At 33.5% G+C, this 17365-nt stretch overlaps 1 protein-coding gene across 1 annotated transcript; it reads left to right on the top strand.

Annotated features, from left to right (window-relative positions):
* The first annotated feature begins 1770 nt into the window (after positions 1-1770).
* Positions 1771-3159, top strand: LOC149567069 (B-box zinc finger protein 32-like). The gene has a single exon (XM_089817449.1). It carries the CDS (start codon positions 2398-2400, stop codon positions 3001-3003), a length of 606 nt encoding a protein of 201 aa, XP_089673575.1. The 5' UTR covers positions 1771-2397; the 3' UTR covers positions 3004-3159.
* Positions 3160-17365: the final 14206 nt, after the last annotated feature.

Genomic DNA, 17365 nt, shown 5'->3' with positions numbered 1-17365 from the left:
CATCCCTCCATATAACTTTGATCTTGCTCAAGTCATAGAAATCGCCTCTCTTCTCCAGTTTTTTCTCCTCTTCATCACTTTTTAGGAATTTCTTGAAGGCAATGTTCAAAATGTTGGTCTCCTTGCTAAATTTTAGGCCCTCCATATGAAGTCTCGTAATCTTAGCAAGAAATTCCTCAGACAATTTCACAGTAACCCCATGCATCGTAACCTTATCTTCAATCCACTTCTTGTAAAAATACTCCATAATCTAGGGTTTGTAACCATGAAGCTTCTCAACATACGTCGTCATTTTCCCTTTTTGTAGAATATCCCACACAATCGAATTTGCCTTCCATTCCTTGCATGTCTTTGACTCTTGATTCCTCGACTCTCCTTCCATCTTGTAATCAGCTCTGCACCTGCAACTAATCTAAGAAATGATAACAAAAAAGGAGAATAAAGTGTATTTAATTTCCAAGAAACTTTTAACCTTGAAAGCGTGCCCAATACTTTCTATGATGGCATAATTGTACTGCCTTGGGATACACAGATAATCTGCCATAAAATCATCACTTCTCATCATAAATTTCTTAATCTTGAGTGATCTTTCCTTCAATAGCATGTGTCATATCATAAATAACAATTGTCATTAGGTCACATTCCTTGCTGAGGTAATCCTGCAAACTCAGCATTGCTTCCCTGTAGACCGCTTGATTTGTTATCTAGTCAGCAACTTTGTTATTTAAATTGAAAATTATTAATAATCTAATTTGTTCACATAAGATTACATTCTAAAAAGTAATTTTATTATCGAGCACTTATCGGCTTATCATTGCAAGCACAAAAGCATGCAACTACTAGTTAGAGTAAGCTTTGGTCGAATGTTTAAAAAGTCATTTTTTGGACACATTTCACTAGGTGCACTATTTTAAAGAGTTTTGCAATGAGCCACACCTTGAAACCTTAGTTGTAGGTAGTTCAATGTCCATTTTACATTTTTTTTTAAAACAAAGGTCTTACGATATCCCATGTAGCAGCTACATGTTGACGAAGTTAGCCCTCATGACTACTGGTCCGTCTCCCCTATCCTTTTTTCTTTCACTCAACTAAGCTTTCCAAGATAATCACATTATTTCACCATTTCCAAAGACCTAAGAATTTGATGATAGCCTATGATATTTTTTTAAGATAATCACATTCTTTCACCATTTCCAAAGACCTAAGAATTTGAGGGTCTATGATGGAATCAAACCTATAATTTTATTCAATTCATATGTTCCTATCCACTTTTAAAATAGATATTTAAAACTAGTAGAGGTTGCGTAGCATGTAGAAACATTTCAAGTATGAAATTATGTGTTATAATTACGTAGTTTTCTTCTTTGGATAGGATGTGAGGACTCAATCTAAGAACTTGTTAGCTTGGCAATGTCATACATCTAACTAATAATCAATTTTTTATTCAAATAAATTCTATGAAACTATTATTTTGATATGAGACATCAATATTATAAGAAATGAGACATTCTTTAAACTACTTTATAGAATTGATGTTGATCTCTCAACTAAAAGACATCATCTTAACATGTAGCTAGATGTCTTAACCTAAGATAGTTATAACAGTTCTGAATAATATAAAACCTTAATGATATTTTTTTAAAAGATTAGTTACAAGATTTATTGTTGTTAAAGTCTAGGTGGTAGTGTGTTTTATTTGGCTATCCCCAAAAATCTTGTGGTTGGAAAAGGTCATTTTAAGTATTAAAAACCAGCCATATATAGCAAAAGATATTTAAGGAGCAGAATCAAAACTCAGCCTCTCATTTTGGGGTAGAAATGACATGTCTGCAGCATGTGGCTTCACCAGTCTTCCATCTTTGAGATATTCCCACGCCAAAAATGCCGCCATCGCTCTCAGCAAATATGGCAATTTTGGGGATTAAGGAAAGCCACACATAAAGTGGAATTTCTTTTTTTGACGACGGCTGTTTACACACCAGATTTGTCAATGTACGATACATTTTATACCAAGTTCATAATTTTCTTTCCATTTCCTCCACCTGCTCACTTCCTGGCCACACAAATCGAGTTTCTCAACCGTACACTCAACGAGGACACCCAATTTCTTCATCTTTGCGACTTTAAATTCATTCCACGGACCGCTCAACTGCAAAATTTGTCAGCAGCGAAGCTCAATTTCTTGGTCTTTACGCCGACAAATTCATTCCTCAGATCTTATTTACAGCGAAAATTAGAAAATAGGGAGAGCCGATTCCTTCAAATTCATTCCAAAAGTCCCCTTTACTACAAAAAGTAATTCCTCAGATCTTGTTTACGGCTAAAATTCGTAAGAAGGGAGAGCCGATTCCTTCAAATTCATTCCACAGATCTCCTTTACTGCGAAACCCTATTTCAATGGCGGCGGGGAGGAAGAACAGGATGCGGTGCGAGCTTTGCAGTAGAGAAAGTGCTTTGCGGTGCGAGGCGGACTGTGCAAATCTGTGCTGGGAATGCGATTCAAAGGTGCATTCTGCAAATTTCTTGGTTGCGAGGCATTCGAGGACTGTTCTCTGCTGCAGATGCCATGGACAAACCCGCACAGCCATTTGCGGAGCTTCTCCGCAAGCGGAATTTAGCCTTTGCGGAGCCTGCTCAAAATGGAGCGATTCCAGGCAAAATACGGACATGAAAGTGATTTCCGTGCTGAAACGCTGGTACAAACAATTGAAGCTGAGAAACCCTTGTACGGTTTCTTTAGCCATGAAATTGGTTGAAAAGGGGCGGATCAAACAGGGGAAGATTTGGAGGCGGAAATTGAGAGTTTATCTGGCTGCTGCGCTCTGGTACGCTGCAACAATCTGCGAAAATGAGGGCAGATTGCCGTGCATGAAAAGATTTGAGGAATGCACGGGAATTGCAGTGAAATTGCTGGTTTTGGCTCGGTCGAGGTTGTGTTCTTCTCTGGATTTGAAAATGGCGGAGGAAGGGGATGATGATTCGGCAGAGTGTTCGTCCTCTTAGACATTTTTGTGTTCGTTCGTGCTGCTTATTCATCTCTTTCGGTAAATTTGTATCACAGTATTCAGGTTGCTGAAAGTCACGATTTCTCTAGAAGAAATTGTTCATTGCTTGGAAAAAGAAATGGAAATGATATTTTGCATATTTCATCACAGTTAATTTGTTCTCCATCTATGTTATACAATCAATGAGACCTTCATAGTAAATCGCCCTACCAATTAAAATATTTTAGTAATCAGAAAAAAATGATTGAAGGACTTGGAATGTAATTTTTTTTTTTTAAAGACAATTATTAGTCTCCGTCTTATAGCAGGAAACTTATGTTTCTGTTAACATTTTAATTTTGAACTGTGAATACATAACTAAAATGAAAGTGAGTATCAATATTTTTTATCAAACTCTTTTTTCCACAAATTTTTCTAGGGGCTCCAAATATTTTTTAATAAAAGAATTAAAAATATGAAATATGAACTTGTTGAGTGGCCCATATATGTAGGAGGCAGAGTTTGTTGAACTGTCTCTTTATTCCGATTTTTCATATGATTCTTAATTTTCATTGTTCATTTTAAACTTTTGCTTTCCTAGTTTTCAGATCTGTTGTTGGATATGATAGGATTCTTAATTTTCATTGTTCATTTTAAACTTTTGCTTTCCTAGTTTTCAGATCTGTTGTTGGATATGATAGATGAGCAAAGTATTTGTGTCACAAATTTGCTAGTTTCTACCGAAGTTTGCTAGTTCCTACCAAAACTGATGTATTGGATAATTCCTATCAAAATCAAAGGAGATTTATGTAATAAGTGGAATTGCATCTTATATTGTGATTTTTAGTTTCAAATTTTATCTCTTAAAATTTTGTTATAATTTCACAATAATCAAAGTCATATTCATTCAATCTACTTATAAGTAAAATTTATTTTTTATTCTTTTAATTTATATCCTATTAATTTTATTAATTAATTTCAATTTATATATTGCTTTGTTAAAACTCTCAAGGTTAATTTCACTGATTAAAAATCTAAAAGCATTTAAATAACTAAATCAAGTTTTAATATAATTTTAGAAAATATATTAGAAATCAAAATTTATTAGAGACAAAAGCTCATACTTTAATAGTTTTAGAGTCTTATATTAAAGACAAAGCTTGTGATGATTAAATTATTTTAGAAAAATGAAAATTTATTTTAGCTCCCACCTGCTTGTGTTTACTACTGGAAAATAATCTAAGTTCTTTTTAAAATAAATTGATATTTAGAAAGAGAAAAAAATTCTAAGCAATTATAAAATATATTCACTCTTTGTCCAATTCAATTTCATTCACAGTACTATTGATTTTGAAAATGAATTATCGAACAATGTAGTTGATATGAAGTGTTTTTTCCTTTTTAATTTTTGTATTTAAAAATAAAAAATAACCCTAGGAAAAATGTATCCAACCAATAAGAAAAAAAGAATTTTTAATAATACATTTAATTAAGCCGAGAGGCAGGCTTTCTGCAGTGGCAGCAATCTTCAATGTAAACATTTTCCATTTTGAAAAAAAATTGACATTCATTTACATGTCAAAAAAAAAAATAGAAATAGATTAAATATAATTATAATTAAAATCGTGAAAATTACAAGAATAAATGGAAGTAAAAATGAGGCAGATCAAGAACCTCGAATCATTTCCTCATGCCTCTTACACTCACATAAATATGCGATAATGAAAATTATGGGATTATGAAAATAGATGCCTCAAGAAGGATATCTCTCGGCTTATATATATATATATATATATATATATATATATATATATATATATATATATATATATATATATAAACTAGTATATTTATTTTTAAATATTAATGTTTAAAAATTTAAAATATCAATACTAATGTTGCAACACATTTTTATTTGAAAAAATTTCAATATCTGTGATTTAGTCATTACGTCAACATTTTAAAAATCTATGTTTTATCATAGAAGCTAAAATTTCTACAAGGTTAATTTTAAAGCTCGGAATAAAATTGAAAAATTGTTTCATAAAATTTATGATTGAAAAATGTTATTGCTTGTATTGACAAGTGGAATATTTGGTAGTTTGGCTGAAATAATTATTTAATCAGACCATCCCCAAGGGTTAGAGTGTGGATGCTTGCTTAGATATTTGGTTAAAGAGTCGGTGTAATGTTTAATGCTTGTAACGTCTTCCACATAACTCTCTTTGCGGCACATATAATGTCTCTCTCTCTCCGTGGCTTCTTCTACTTTTTTGCAAATTTAATTTTTCTAAAAATGTTTAAACCATGGCAAATTTGGTTTGGGCCAATTAAATAATTGAAAATAGTATCCAATAATTAATTTTTAAATCTAACCTTTGAAACACAAAAATATGTTGCTTGCTTCGTAGCAAAAAAAAAATAGGCTGGGTGTAGTGAAAACATTAATCCCTGCCTTATATAAGGTAAGGACTAAAAAAAAATGTTGAAAATTTCAACAAAATGGTCAAAGATGACTTATTTTTTTGTAAATTTAATTTTCTCCTTAAGGGTGGCCCTTAGCCTTTGTCTCATAGATGCTAATAAAAACTTCTATTTTCTCCATTTATGAAATAATTGCTTATTGCTTAAGAGACAATCATGCATCTCCATTTTCGTCTCCTCCCTTCAAGCCATCCCAAGTTTACTTTTTCTATATTTTCTATCTTTTGTTTGACCACTATCATATCATATTCTTCTTCACAACAACTCCAATATATTCATTTTCATTTTCTTGAGATAATGTTATATCTAGTGTGAATTTAGTTTCTATATGACTCATGCATTCTGTTCTCTGATTTAGTCGAATACAACACTACAGTTGAGTTTTATTTAATTTATCATAATTATCTTCATATACTACAAATTTCTTCGTGGAATCATTATTTCATATCTTTAAGAATTGGACTCTTTTTCATTAATTTTGCTTGAAAGCCTTGTCAGCATTCTAAAATCCAAATATCAGCAGCGACTTTATGAAGAGATAAGTTAGCAATTATAATGAAAGTAAAAAGCAGGTTATCAAAGCATTATAAACAAATCATTCCAAAAGCTAAATGCCCCCAAATTTGATCCAACGTACCCAAACTTCTACATACAGTTTTGTATCCCGTCGATAGAATCTTTCTAAAATAGAACAATGGCCCCCTTGTGTAACGATTATTAGTCCCGCCTATATAGGTCAAGACTATAGATTTCATATGCTTCTTTAGAATTAATCTATGTTTTGAAAATTATGCTCATTCATTTAGCCTATGGTCTTTGAAAATAATTCTATTAAAACTATTTTTTATATATTTTTTATTATTTTATGATTGGCTATGGCTATTTTCCTGATAGTCTTTTCTGTTTTTAACCTAACAAAATTGGAAAAAGGTTAACAATCCACACACTTAAGGATTAGGGACACATGGAAACTTTAATGAACAATTGGAAACTTTCAAACAATTCACGTGGCTGGATGCAAGGATGCATGTCCATTTGTCTTATTTGTTTGTGTTTTCTAGAGTTATCTAGTGGCCAGCAAAGGGAGAAGCAATGCAGAGGCAACATTAGCTGAATAAATAAATAAATGATTGTTTCAAGTATGATTGCTTTAACTACATTCTATTTGGTTTAATTTGGAAATACTTGATATTTGCATAAAGTAGTATGTTCAACAAAACTATTTCATTTGAAATTTTTAGAAATGCTTTTTTTTTTGCTTGTTTGTTTATATTGTGTAAGATTGATTCTACTGGTAATGAAACTTTTAGTTTTCTTCTAATCGTTTTAGAGATTTTACTAGGCCTCTTTTTTTTTTTCTAGTTTTGGCTGTATATGTGGCCAAGTTTAACTGACACACTTGAACCATTGACTAATAGTGGCTACGAGTGGGCCCAACCACTCTTAGCCAATATCTTGGGGATACTATTATGCATTGGTCTCATGGTATTGGTCAAGAGTGGTTGGACCCATCCCTAACGAATATTAGTCAATGGTTCAAGTGTGCCCCTAAAGCCACTTGGTATGAACATGGGTTTATAATAGTTTATCACCATAGATGAGATTGATCTCACCAACATTTAATGTGAGGGTCTTTTAATTTAAAGTCCTTTAGAGCCTATTTTGAAGTCCTATTCTTGTCTTAGAGCTCTCATTGAAGGAAGAAAGAAGCTTTTATAGTATATTTATGCTAGATATGGGCCTATGAAATTCTACATCCATTCTAATGCCATTCAATGGCAATAGATTCAACTTTTGTAGTAGTATGGGTAAAATTTTAGTTCTATGGATATGTGCTTTGTGGGTTTTCTGTTGAATAAAATCTTTTAAAGCACCACTATAAAGTACGTAATATTTTCTTGCATAGAAGAAGATCTTAGGACTAGTTTTGCATATAGGATTTATACAAAGCAGTTATTTAGGTTTTATGGGTGTTTTTTTAATTTGTTGTGAATCTAAGTTGTATAACTTTCTATTATGAATTTGTAGCTATTCTAAATGATCCATCTTAGGGATTTCCATTTTCAACGAGTTACACAAATTAACATTTTATATATGTGCATGTATCAAGATGTGGATTCTGAAGTTTTACACCATCTTCCTATCGATGGGAAGAAGTTGCATCTAAAAATATATAAGAAGGATAGTGCTCTTGAGAATAGTGACATGGATTTTAGTAAAAGTTCCTGAGACGGAAAATTTACATTTTGTGTGCAAAGATTCAACTCCAAAGGAAGATCCTCATCTAGTAAGTGTCTTTATAATAATATTGACCTTTTTAAAGAGCAAGAATATGAAACTTGAAGTGGGCATTCTCTCATGTTTAAGGCAAGATATTTTGTCTCTTAAGTTGCTCTCTAAATCTGCACCTTTTTGTATAAAATTTCTTCCATAATTGTAGGATTAAAATAAAAGAGAAAACAGAGTATTGAGAATGACACATATCTCAAATTCCATTATGAAAAATATTGAAAACTTAATACAATATGCAACAAGTGCATTGGTTATATAATAAAGAAACTATGATAGGCATTGATGGTAAAATTGGGTGAACAAAAAGTGAAGAATGAGAAGAAGCAGTGGCGATCCAAAAATTATGGATCAGAACTGAGCAATCTCTATGTCAATCACACCAATCACCATATAATTTGCACCTAACTGATAGCCTTTCACAAATTACAGATGTAACAGATCAAACTATTAGAATTAACACTAATAACTATAACACCCCTCCTTAATTCTAACAGAGGATAACAAAAAACTAATGAAAGAGGAAATGAGGAAAGAGGGAAAACCTAGTGGGAATAAAACCCCCTCTCAAAATCTACAAGATAGAATGTAAAGCCTTTAAGACAAGAAAATCACAGACATCAGTCAAATGGTAACTGTTATAGTGTTGAGTGAAGAATCTCTTCTAAAACCAAGGTGAAGACCAGGATTAATCTCCATGAGTGCCCCCAATGACACTACTCGAACAATTAGCAGATGACAAAGTAAGAAAAAGCATCTAGCAATCGAAGATACATAAGACAATAACCTTCATAGTTCCCCCAAACAATGAATAGATGGCAAACAAAGACAAAACTTCTCTTTGTCAAGGATGCAGATGACACATAAATCTATCCAAGTGACCCTAATGACACTACTATCCGTGCAAGCATAAAATGTTGATTGAAATTACAGGTGTCAATAGTCTATAAATCTAATCAAGTATGGAACTAAGAAACCATTCGCACCAAGAGGCATGACCGGTCCACACAATAAATTGTAATTAAAGAGGAAATGAAGATGAGGCTCGTGCTATAAGAGCATGGCCTTGGCTAGTTTGCAACAAAGAAGACTTAGGGGCTGAAATTTCATGCTGCTGCATAGCCTTTTCCAAGGCCTCTAGTCTCATCCAACATCTGTTGACCGCATGTCCCATCTTATCATAGAAACTACAAGGCTCATCCAACTTCCTTGTCTTCGACTACTAATTAGATTTGGAATTCCTCTTCTCACTTGTATGCACTACAAGAGCATGAGCTTTGGAACTTTTCAAAGTAGCCATCTTTATAAGTTTATCCTACTCATGTACCAAAGACTCGATGAAAGCATCAAGAGTGGGCATCTTCCAACTTTTTCCTATTGTAAACCTGATGGTGTGAAAAGTAGAGACAAACATAGCATATTGCTGACCCAATTTTGACAAAATAGCAAGAATTAATTTGTTTTCTTCTGTGGATTTGTCAATTCCACATTCTTTTAGTTGAAGTAATAAAGCTTTGAACTTTGTGAAGAAGTCTTGAATATTCTCAAAAGTTCCTAGATCTAAAGAGTTGAGCTCATTTTCAAGGATGTGACCCCACATCTCGTCTTGCTTTCCAAAAAGACCCTCTAGTGTAGTCCAAACTTCATTTGGAGTTGTGCATGCTTCAACATGAAACAACAATTTTGGAGAGATGGATAAGCATAGTAGACCAAAGGCTTCATCCATGTGGTTCAAGTATTTAGACTTTTGAACTGTAGAAGTGGGTTCCACCTTTGTCCCCATAACTATTCGATACAAGCCTTTACTTCTAAGTTGAAGCAAAAACTTAGGCTTCCATTCGAAATAGTTGTTTGTTGTAAGGGAGAGAGGTTGGAAATTCCATTCCATCCAACAAATCTAATTTTTAACAACAACAAAAGAAATATGCTCTCTCCTAATACCTATGCTTTGATACACACATGTCTCATTCCATTATGAAAAATATTGAAAACTTAATACAATATGCAACAGGTGCATTGGTTATATAATAAAGAAACTATGACAGATATGGATGGTAAAACTGGGTGAACGAAAAGTGAAGAATGAGAAGAAGCAGTGGTGATCCAGAAATTATAGATCAAAACTGAGCAATCTCTATGTTAGTCACACCAATCACCATATAATTTGCACCTAAGTAATAGCTATTCACAAATTATGGGCGTAACAGATCAAACTGTTAGAATTAACACTAATAACTCTTAACATTTTGTTATCATACTCGATGATTGCATTCTGTAAAGAGTTAACTTGAGAAAGAGATGATGGCCCCAAAAAACTCAAGAGTTGAATGACAGGTAGGGAAAATATAAAATTATAGTCAATTCAAAGAAATGAGTGTGCAGTGAAAGAAAATTCTAGAATTTTATTAGAAAGTGTCATTCATTCATATTTCAAGTTTATCTTTGTTATATTATACGACTACTAAAATATCTGTTCATTTTTTAATCAATATGAAAGATATTTTTGATATGTAAACTGATAATAGACTTGAGGTGAGGTTGTGGACAATTGTTTCCCTGTTTTAATGGCAGTTTCCAATCAAACCACACAGAATCTGTTTCATCATATTGCATGTGAAGGTGGCCTCATGATAATACCAACTTGTCTAGACTTGTATTATTTCAATTGAAAAATGTAGTTTTGCAGAGTTGACGTCAGAAAACACTAATGGCATCGTTGCATTCTTCACGAAGACCAATCATTCAATCAAATGACCTCATTGCACAATAAATTTCTGTAATTGAATCCTTTTGTCTTTCAGCTATTAAATATTGTTTCCTTAAATTCACTGGCTTTTTATTTCTAGTACAGTCCCTCTTGAATGCTATTTGTTAAAAACTATTTTTTAAGCTTTACACAATACAAAAGATCCCATACTATTTTTCAAAATATTATTCAATTTTAATCTTGTGTAAGAGGTGGTAAGTGTATTACTGAAACATTAAGGCCCCATTTGGTTGCTGGAATATAAGTGGAATAGGAATAGGAAATTAGAATATGTTTTATATTCGTTGTTTGGTAAGCTTGATCGAAATTGGGAATAGGAAGACATATTCCAAATTTGCCCCTAAAATGAGCATGTGTTTATGCCAAAAAATATCTGTTATTGAAAAAGGCCATTCCCATTCCCATTTTGATTTTCCATTTTTAAAAAATAATTTTTTTTTTTTTTTTTTTGAAAATTTATTTTTTAACTTTTTTTTAAAAAAAAAATTTGTTAAATTTTTTTTTGAATTTTAAAAAAAATTATATCTATTTGTTTAAAAAAAATAAAAATGAATTTACTATATAAAAAATAAAAATAAAAAAATAGGGGAAATGCTTTTAAAAATACAACACTTAACCTTATTCCTATTCCATTTTTGTAGAACCAAACAATGGATTAACATATTCCCAGTCGAATTTCAAGCGCACCAAACATGATTGGAATTGCTCTTTTCTATTCCCATTCCCCATTTCCATTCCCATTCTAATTTTCTATTCCTATGCTAGCAACCAAACGGGACCTAAGGGCCCATTTGGTTGCTGGCATAAGAATTGATAATAGGAATGCATATTGGGAATAGGAATGACTATTCCAATAATAACTATTTTTTAGAATGAAGTACACTTGATGAGAAAGAAATAATATTATTGTAAAGTGTATTTTAACAATTAAAATAAATGTTATATATTTTTTTAGAAAAATAATAAATGTTTTTAGAAAGTCTCTAAAATAATTTGTTGCATTTTATGTACAAAAAATTGCAAGCCCTATTTTAGCACAAGACAACCAATTAAATTTTCAATAAATATATTTTTGTAAATTATTTAAAATATAATATATTTTAAAACTTTATAGTTGCAAAAAAAAATTGAATAATAAACTATTTTGATTGAACAAACATATGAAAAAGTTGCACTCCCTACTTAGCATACAACAACCAATCAATGTGTCAATAAATATATTTTGTTGAATTATTTTTAATGCAATAAATATGAAAACTTTATAGCTCAAAAAGTATTTGAATAATAAATTGTTCTAATTGGAGAAACAAATTAAAAAGTTGAAGTGTATTGAATGCTATAGTTTCCGGAAAAAAAAATTATTTAGAAAGACACCAAAAATAGATTCAATGAGTCTCAATAAAAATACTCTGACTTTTGTTGATTTTATTTCATAATGGTCTTTATAGTAGAAGTATGTTTATATCAATATAATGGATATTTCTATTTTTATGTCATATCTAAATATACATTAATAATATCATGAATATGATATAAACAATTTTTTAAAAATTAAATCAACAATATGACAAGCATGAACCATTGGCACTCCTAAGACACATTCATGTTGTTATTAGTGTCAGACAGTTAATGATGAAGGAGGAAGATATTGGTCGGTGAACACAATCACCAAGTCACTTTATTGCCCAAGCACAAGAGAAGAGAAAAGTATAAATTTGTTAGTTTTACTCGAGCTTAATATACCCTGAGTAAACCAATACTCATTGAGCAAGTTTGTATATATTGAGCAAGTCAAGGCTAATCGAGAAGTGATTACACTAAGCTACAACATTACTACTAAGCACAAATAGAGTATACGCCGAATTATGCATGAAGCACAAAATGTTTACATTGGCACATAAGTTTATGTAATGATCATACTAAGTGGGAAACATGATTTACATAGATAAAGGCAAAGATATGGAAATATTTATCGGTAAGTGTAAATTGATTGTTTATGACTTCAAGGTAGAGAAGACCAATGAAATGACAAAAAGAATAAGATGTTGAACAAGGATTATTCTAGATCATTGATTTTAATCTATAATACATTCTAGAGAATTCCAAAACCTTAATTAGGTGAGAGATCATAAGAGGTAAAAGAAAACTATTTAAGGAGCTACAAGGAACAATCTGAAATTTGTTTTTAAGATGAGATTTGTTTCTATAGTTGGTGTTATGATGAGAAGGGTTTAATTTAGAAGAAAGAGCAGAGATACAAGCATCATAAGAAAGGATTTGCTATATCAGTCACTTGAGGTGATATCAGTGAGCAGAAGAGGGATTTGATTGGCAAAGAAAGTTGCATTATACAGATCAATTTACCGCTATTCTCTAACCATTATAGAAAATTAAATCTTTTCACATTGTAGAAAACTGCAATGGTGGGTGAAAGGATCAGAAGAGAGCCATGGGGCGAAGTGGAGAGATGGAAAGAGAAGAGGAAGGTCTAGAGAAAGCTCCAGAAGGGAGGTATAGCCAAATTCATAGAGAAGCTTCATGGATTTGATGCAGAGGTTACTAAAGCTATGGTTGATTCCTTGCAAAATGGCAGGGTCAAAATTGATGGTGTTTCCCACCAAGTCACTGAGGGTCTTATTGCGGAGGTGACTGGCTTTTCTCAAGATGGCTTGAACTTCTACAAGGACAAGAAGATGTCCGCCAACGGTGTCAATGACTTTGTCAAGGATGATAAGGAGAAAAGCAAATTGGTCAAGATTGACACCTACTACGACATTGAATCCATCAAAAAGTTTTGGAGGTATGTTCTTAGGATTATCATTGAATATGTCACTCTTGACCCCAGGTTTGATAGAATCAGGACTCGTCATTTTTTTTTGTTAAATCATTTTAGACACAAAGTGAAAATTTCTTTTCCTTTTTACATTTTCACCTCCATGGCCAAGAATATAGAGGGGTTCAAGAAATGCCCTATCAAAAATCCTGCCCTCCATGAGGGTCTCCTGCTTCTAATTTATGAGTTCTTGAAAACCCAAACTAGAGGTAAAACCATTGGGGATTTGGGTAGTGCCTCAGAGGACACTGCCAGTTCTGATTCTAGGGATGAGCTTGTAGTGAAATCAGAGAAAATTGACACCCCAAGAAAAGCTATCCTTGTTACCCGTGATCCCTACATCCCTAGCAGGAAGAGCCCCATATGTCTTCCCCCTATCCCCCCCTCTCCTCATCCTAAGGTGGTGAAAGATGCCAGTGATGATGATGTGGAGTTTGATATAGAGTCGAAGGAGGAGGACTCAGAGACGGGGAAGGAAAGTGAGATGGAAGAAGATAAGGGGAGAGAAAATGACAAGGAGGTGGTGACCCCTATGGACCCCAAGGTTAACCCCAAGAAAAGAAAAGTGAACCAGGCCCTGCAACAGGATCATCCCAGCGTCCCTATTGATGTGCCCCCCAGCCCCACCCTGCCCAATTCACCTTAGGAGGTTCCCATTTTTCCCCCGGAGGAGATGGTTGAAATCATGGATGAAAAAGGGGGGGGGGGGGGTAATCAGAAAGAACAAGAGGAGGGCCTGGAGGAACTTCTATGGGGACAAGATCAGTTTGGGTATTGTTAGAGAACCTGCTAAAATCTAGGTGCTGGAGGACCTTGACAAAAGTACCCACTACGACGAGCTCATTGACCCGACTCTTTTGGTTATCTCTGACAATGTGTGAGAAACTGGCTTCAACTTCCTAAAAAATGCAAAGAATAGCCTGATTGACAACTTTCGTTCCATCAAGTGGCTTTTTCAAGAAATTGAGGCTCTAAAGGAAAAGAGCAACTAGCCCAACAACTAGGATTCTGACAAGGACCAGGAAGCCAAAGAAAGCAAGGACCAGGTGGGTAGCCAGGAGAAAGACAGAGGCCAGGTCTCCAGAGACCATCAGGATGACAGACTCTCCCAGCTTGAACAGAAGGTCCAAAGGCTGGATTCTGTCCACCAGATAATCACCAAACAGATAGTGGACACCCTTCACACCTTGAATGAGAATATTGTCAATCTGGGAGACTACCTGACTACAACTGGCCTTGAAAGGGATGCAGAGCAGAACACAGAGCAAGGATTTAATCAGGATGAATTTCAGAAAGAGGTCAGGGACCAGGTGAATCAAGGGAACCAGATGAACACTCCTACCAAGATTTAGGAGGACACGATCAGTTAGAAGGACAATGATGCTGCAGAAACCCTACATGCCATGGACACGAATGGCCACTAGCCTGTTCGCCTGGCTTTTCTTTTCTGTCTCTGGCCTTTGTACTTTGGCTTCGGGCCTTCTTTTGTCTCCGACCTTTTGAGGCAGTTTTTTTTTTGTTTAGTCTATTTCATGTCGCTCTTTTTGCTATAAAACTTTGGGTTTCAGGATCCTTGTAAAACTTGTTTTACCTAATCAAAAACAATCTTTTGTAAAATCTCTTTACCAAGCACACACTAGTATAGTGTTATAAAATCCTTGAAAAAGGTAGATACTAATATATTTGTTTGTATTACTCCTAACAAAGTAAGTCACCAGAAATGACACCACATTGTATCCTAACAAGGCACCCTCTTACTGTAGTAGTGATGGATTTGTGGGTACCACCCCACCGCATTTTCCCCTCTAATCAAGGGTTTTTGCATGACCAAATACTTGTGTTATGTGTGATGATTTTATGGTATGTGTTTCATGATTCATGAAAATTAAATTAGACAAAATTACTTTCATTTACAAGTACTATGGTTAATGTTATATGTTTACCGAGTTGCACAAAGGGACAAGTGATCTGTAAACTAGGATTTACAAGTTTTATAACTTAATCCAAAATAAAGATTTAGCCCCTGATTCAAGTAGTAATTGTGTGGTATTTACTTTAAACTGTTGAAATTACAAGAAGATTAAAGCTTAAACACTTAATTTAATAATGTATTTAATGTACATAAAGGAGAAATATAATAAAAGAAACTTAAATGGATAAGAGAATAAAGAGACAAAAAATTTGATATAGAGTTCGTCCAGGTAGGACTATTCTCTGGGTTTGCTTCTCAATTTGGGGACCGCTTTATCGATGTGGCTAGGCAAAACATGTCTTCTTACAACACCTAAGCTTTCAGGCCTTCACAGGCTCTATAAAGACCGCCCCTACAGAACCAATGCCATGCCAGCAATCTCCATAAAATGTGAAAAAATCAATGCAAATCAAAGTTTCAATAATATTGACCAGTCAATAGTAGTTGATAAACTATCATTAACTTTAACATAAATGAGACATATACATATATGCTCAAATCTAAAAGAAACTATAATTTTGTTACGATAATAACATGATGTACCAATTATGTCGACCATTTCAATAGAAGCTCCAGAACCTGTTTGTAGGAGTTCTTTTTAAATTAACAACCTGACATTCAAAACCACAAGGGAAGTGGTGGAACAAATCTCCTACATTTGCAGTTTAAGGAGTCAATGATTTGAATGAAATCTAAGTTTCAAGCATTTCCCATCAAAATCTAAGTAATTATGGTGAGTGTAAGTTAGTAACTAATATGGAATAAAACTATTGCTAAATGTCACCTATAAAATTTGTTCACCAATAGAAACCATCTTTATCTAGCACATCTGAGACTATAACTACTCAATGGTCCAATTCTTGCATTCGTATTCATAGTTAGTGAAGACATTCGACCATACACTAGTGTATAAGAAGGTTGAGATGATCACCACCCTATTGATCACAACAGACAAGGAAAATGGAACCTATTGAGCTTGCTCTGTCATAGTAGAAAGGTTTCGTTAATTTTGAGTTAGAAGAAAGATGATTAAGGTTTAGGCTAATAAGGGGTACACCTCAAAACCCCAAACAACTCAATGTTATTTCAATAAGAAATTACAATCCATTCTTCAAAGTAACAATTCCTACTCAATGTGCATGTTTTACATTCAGACTCCAACATAAGAAAAATTTCCAAATTTAAAACTCCAATAATCAAAGACAAAAATATCCAAGATATTTCCAATAGTCTTTTATTCAACACAACTTGTAATATTTTGTAGATTAAACCAAAATTCAAATACTCTAAATTAAACCCATAAAAATACAACTAGTGCTTCTTCTTCACAGAGCAAAGTCGTTGTAACCAGCATTGTGTCAAAGAAGGGGGCCAAGTCCAACTTAATAGTCGTGTAAATTTTGGCTAATTACCAAACTAATACTTGTATTGCCAATAAAATAGCAATAGGCCTACTAAAAGCCTTCATAAATCTTTGCATGTAAATAGTGTGATAGCAAGGAAACACAAGGAGGTAACCCTCCTATCTGAAAGATGCTATAGAAAGCAAAATTGACCATTTTTGGCATTATATTGGCATAGGCAATCAAGAAAATACTATCCATTTGTACTTTGGCAAGAACGTTTATTGTGCATGACCTCTTAGATTTGTAAAGACTAATAGAAAAAGAAAAAGAAAACACAAGATGTAAAGAGTTGGTAAACATACCAAGCTCATTTGCTGCTACCATAATAATAGTTGGTAGACAAGAATTTGTCAATGGAATGTTGCACATGACACACAAAAGATGTAGGAAGCATGCTCTTCTATAGAAAAACTCAAAGCTCCTTAATGCTTATGTGGCCCATTCAAGGCAAGAGGGGATAAAACCCTCGGCGAATGAAACTCCACAGAAAACTAAAAGGAATGACCATCCCAAAAGCTAAAGCCCATCAGAAATAGCACCAAACCACCTCTGGAGCAGAAACTGTACCCAATCTCAACATAGTTGTGGAACAACCACATATAAAATCTAATGGCTTATATTTCCTCACAA

The sequence above is a fragment of the Cupressus sempervirens genome, chromosome 3 (assembly GCF_028749045.1).
Source record: "Cupressus sempervirens isolate cs-2001-9-10 chromosome 3, ASM2874904v1, whole genome shotgun sequence".
NCBI lineage: Eukaryota > Viridiplantae > Streptophyta > Pinopsida > Cupressales > Cupressaceae > Cupressus > Cupressus sempervirens.
Note: the sequence above shows the minus strand (reverse complement) of the source record. Positions and strands in the feature narration are given on the sequence as shown.

Coding starts and splice junctions, on each gene's coding strand:
- LOC149567069 (XM_089817449.1), top strand. CDS start 2,398: ATGGCGGCGGGGAGGAAGAACAGGATGCGGTGCGAGCTTTGCAGTAGA.